General features: G+C 33.7%; 1 protein-coding gene across 1 annotated transcript; it reads right to left on the reverse strand.

The window, feature by feature from the left end:
• Positions 1-154: 154 nt before the first annotated feature.
• LOC108729036 (kinesin-like protein KIF23) lies at positions 155-4,043 on the reverse strand (the record flags this gene model as incomplete). Its single annotated transcript, XM_018457949.1, has 10 exons — positions 3,975-4,043; positions 3,282-3,833; positions 2,997-3,167; positions 2,147-2,345; positions 1,363-1,501; positions 1,092-1,291; positions 904-1,008; positions 728-813; positions 483-613; positions 155-363 (listed from the first exon to the last, which is right to left on the reverse strand). Coding segments are annotated over exons 1-10 (1,803 nt in total), but the record flags the coding sequence as incomplete, so codon positions are not given.
• Between the last annotated feature and the right edge of the window lie 247 nt (positions 4,044-4,290).

Raw genomic sequence — 4,290 nt, forward strand, 5'->3', positions numbered from 1 at the left:
ATCTTTCAGCTATATGCATATACATACACAAATACACGCACATGAGAATATACATATATACACACACGATTATATTATATATTATTTAAATTAATGTAGCATGCAAGCAAACACACGAATACGCACACGCAGTACTAATGAGTAATAAGCCCACCTCTTGTTCCAAAATTTGAATCCTTTCATTAGTACTATTTAATTTACGCAAAAGATCATCTATTTGCTTTTCTGATTTGCAGACATGTCCTTCTAATGCAGATATCTTTCTTTTTTCCTGTATATTTGCAGCTTTCAACGAAGCTGCTTCAATTTTTAAATTTACATTTTCTTGCTCTATACTCATTAATGTCCATCTAAAATCATCTTCTATAAATAAAACGCATGTTTTATTATTGCTGTAGTCATTATTATCATTGTTGTTATTATTATTACGGTAATTATTTGACCATAGCAAGATAATTTTGTTAAAACTGAATATATCTCACGTTTTTTTTGTAAATCTGTGCGAAGTATATTGTGCTTGTTGATACGTTGTTCCAAGTATTGTATTAAAGATTGTATTATTTGATCATTATCTGAAGTAGTCATTTCCAATTGAGGAAATGATCCTCCCAAACTAAAATAATATTTAAACATTCGATTATATTATGCGGCAATTTATGAAAAAAATAAGTAAAAAGAGAAGGAAAAAGAATTTAAATTATAACTGTTCAGTCAATTATTTCAATACCTGTATACTAGGCCTAGATCAATGTTCAAATCAGCTGCTTCTGGTCGGCCTTCTTTTTCCAATTTGCTTCTTGCTTCTTTGAATATCTAAAGAGAATAATAAAATTTATATTTACACGTGTATGTAAATATGTATATTCTGAAATTAGAAAATATTATATAAGCTAAAATTGTTACCTTATTCGCTTGCCTTCTGCCAGGAGTGAAACCGAGATCTAATTTTACAGAAGTAGGCCTTGTGATATGCACTTCTTGAGTCATTTCCGCAAATTTCATAACTTGCTACATATTAAACATTGAAGAAATTAATCAATTTTGTATTTCTTTTCAGATATATATTTAACACATCTTACTATCACACATACAATAGTTTCGTCATAATCGTCCGCCCTTGGATTTACACAGACTATCATTCTGACTTGTCCTTCCCCATCAAAATAGTTTTTGAATAAATGTGTAAGCTTAGAATCCCGATAAGGAACTATTTTATTTGTACCCTGATTCTGATTCTCTCTCAAAATTTCCAAACATGATCGCAGAGTCATTAAAGAGTTATTAATGTTTCCTATAAAATTGCATGCTTGTTGTTCAAAAGATTTCATAAATTTCATAAATGCAGCAAATGAAATGTCCTACCTGCTTCTCGTAAACGTTGACCGGTATTCTTAGTACGATTCGTTCGCTCGCTACCCGCTAAATCTACTAAAGATAATTGACTTACACACACAACTTGTTTAGCCTGCATTACCTGTTCGCCCTCACTATCCAAAGGTGCCTAAAATACGCAGAAAAATAATTATACACAGTTAAATAATAAGCAATTAAAATGCAATTGATTGTATTTTAAGATATCTCTGAAGCCTCAGATACAATGTGAGAGAATAGCGATAACGATAGGAATAATATGATTTAAACCTATCAGAAATGTATATTCAATAGCTGATAGGTTGAAATCGTGTTATTTCTATCACCATTACTATTCCTTCACATTGAATCTAGGTTTTGAAAGTGGCGATCGTGGAGTAGAGATTTGTGTGGCTGTTCTCTATCCCAAAGATTCAGGTTCAAATCCACTCAGAACACATATCAAATTTTGTCATTGCCTCTTGGAAGGCAATAACAAACCAACCATCAAGAATATCTTTGCCATGACAACTTCTTCTAATATGATCGTTTAAATTTAACATTAAAAACTGTAATGTCCATTTCTGCCAATGTTGATTAACTTTAATCTTATTTTAACTTACTGTTTATACTTTTTTAATTCTTAAAACTAGAAAAAGAAAAACTAAGTTAAAGTTAATCTATATTGATATAGGTCTTATATATCAGAGGATATACATAGAAGAGGTCACTACGTCTCTGACAAGAGACGACAAACTGAGGAGAAAAAGGAGAGTTGTTCAAAAGGATGTTGTACCTGTACAAGTCTGATGGTAAAAACGCTGTGTGATCTACTTGACTCTGCGTTCAATGTTGTGTACTCAACGTGTCTTTTCCATTGTCCACGTTGAAATAGTTCAAAAGCTTCTTCTGCACTTTTCACTTCAATTTCTGTAACGGCGTGTACATACATATTTTTGTTGCCATCTTCCCTTACTATTTTACTCTGCAATGTCCTACATTAAATAATAAAATAAATATGTTTTTCTACGCATATAACAAAACTGGCAACATTTCCTCTCATAAGGTATATACTACCTTGATCAAAAAGTTCCCAGAATTCATTCAGAAAATTCAAAATACAAGTTTATTCATCAAAAGTGATATTGTCCCCTTCATGATACTCCCCATCGACTGCAACGCACTTATGCCAGCGCTTGATCCAGCTCTCGAAACATTTCTGGAACTCTATTGTCGGTATAGCCAATCAGAGCCGTCTTCGATTTTTCCATTACCTCTTAGTAGTGGTTTTTTGACTCGATCGAACAGAAAAAAATCGCAGGGAGCCATATCGGGTGAATTCGATGGCTGTTGGATGGTTTCGTTCTTGGTCAAAAAATTTAATACAAACTCGTTGCAAATTCAACTCCATTTTTAAAACTAAAAAATCAAAAACACATGCAGAGGTAGATGTACTCAAGACGGCGTAACTTTTACAAATGTCAAGCTATGGCGATAAAATTTGGTGGAAATGTCAATGATAGATGTGGCAACCTAACAAAAAAAACAGAACTCAAATCAGCTGACTCAGAACATCACCTGGTGGTAATTCCGGGAACTTTTTGATCAAGCTAGTATATTATATATGTATATACACATACACTTACTTGGTTCTGATAAAATCTTCATCCAACAAGTCATATACACTGTTGTTGTATATTTCAACATATGTGACAAATATAGCGTATGCATTATCTACCTCGACTGTTAAGCTTTGAGATTCATTACGTTTGTGAGCTACCATTGGTTTACTATCTCCATCACTGTCGGCCTTATGGCTACATTGAATATTATTTCATAAGATAACATTGAATATTACCCACATATGTAACCTAACTACGTAAATAGAGACTTGTCTATCTCTATAAAAGTTCTATCAAATAAAGACTTACTGTTTGTCGAATCTTGCTCTTTGCAATAGACCCGCATGAAACTGCCTCTCCAACATAGCATCAGTCTGACTTTGTACATCAAAACTATTTAGTTTATCTGGTTTAAAGACAAACTTTTTCGTTTGATAATTGGCAATAGTATTAAAAATAACATCCAAACACCGAGGCATGATACCAGCATCTTGTGGATCTCCAGTCATCGTATATGTTTTCCCACTACCTGTTACACCATATGTAAATAGGAGGCCATTTCTTCCATTAATAAGATTTTCAACCAGAGGGAGGGCAACCGTTTCAAATATCTCTCTTTGTGTCACATCAGACTTAAATACGTGACTGAATGTCGTTTTTATCTCCTTATTAGTACGAAAGTTGGCTGCTGATCCTGGAGGCGTTATCACTACAGTCCTGTCAGATTCAACTGTCATGCACGATACATCCGTTAAAGATTGCATTGGACGTAAACGACAATAAACCTGCACGGGATCTTTAGACATCATATTCGATCCCTTTGGCCGACTGATTGGCTTACGAGCTGGAGTTTTCGAACGTCTGGAACATTTGTGTGGAGGATGTTTACTTTCAGTTTACCTTAGTCTTAGCTCTTAAAATTCGCACAAGCGAATATTTAAACATTCAAGAGAACATTTATCGAGCTTGAACACAGAATTATATTAATTTTACAATACTTACGCGGGCTTCATTATTATATAAGTTAGTTTAATTTTTAATGTCTATTAAGAACGTCGTAACAATTGTAACGGTTCCTCACTTTTTAATAAATCGTGTCAAATTATGACACGTGTATGGAAGTTCGTTACGATCTTTCGAATTGAATAAACGCTATTACCAGCAGAGTTGCCAATTGTCAAGTTGGAGGATTTTCCCCTAAATTTTCTATAGAAAATCATAAACAATTAAAGGTGCATTCACATGCAAGCGTCAAGTGTCAAGCAGCGGAAGCAACAACCAATCAGCTGGACGATACGGGCAGTGGTGTAAAAAATCG

The sequence above is a fragment of the Mycetomoellerius zeteki genome, unplaced genomic scaffold, assembly GCF_001594055.1.
Source record: "Mycetomoellerius zeteki isolate Tzet28-1 unplaced genomic scaffold, Tzet1.0 scaffold698, whole genome shotgun sequence".
Classification (NCBI taxonomy): domain Eukaryota; kingdom Metazoa; phylum Arthropoda; class Insecta; order Hymenoptera; family Formicidae; genus Mycetomoellerius; species Mycetomoellerius zeteki.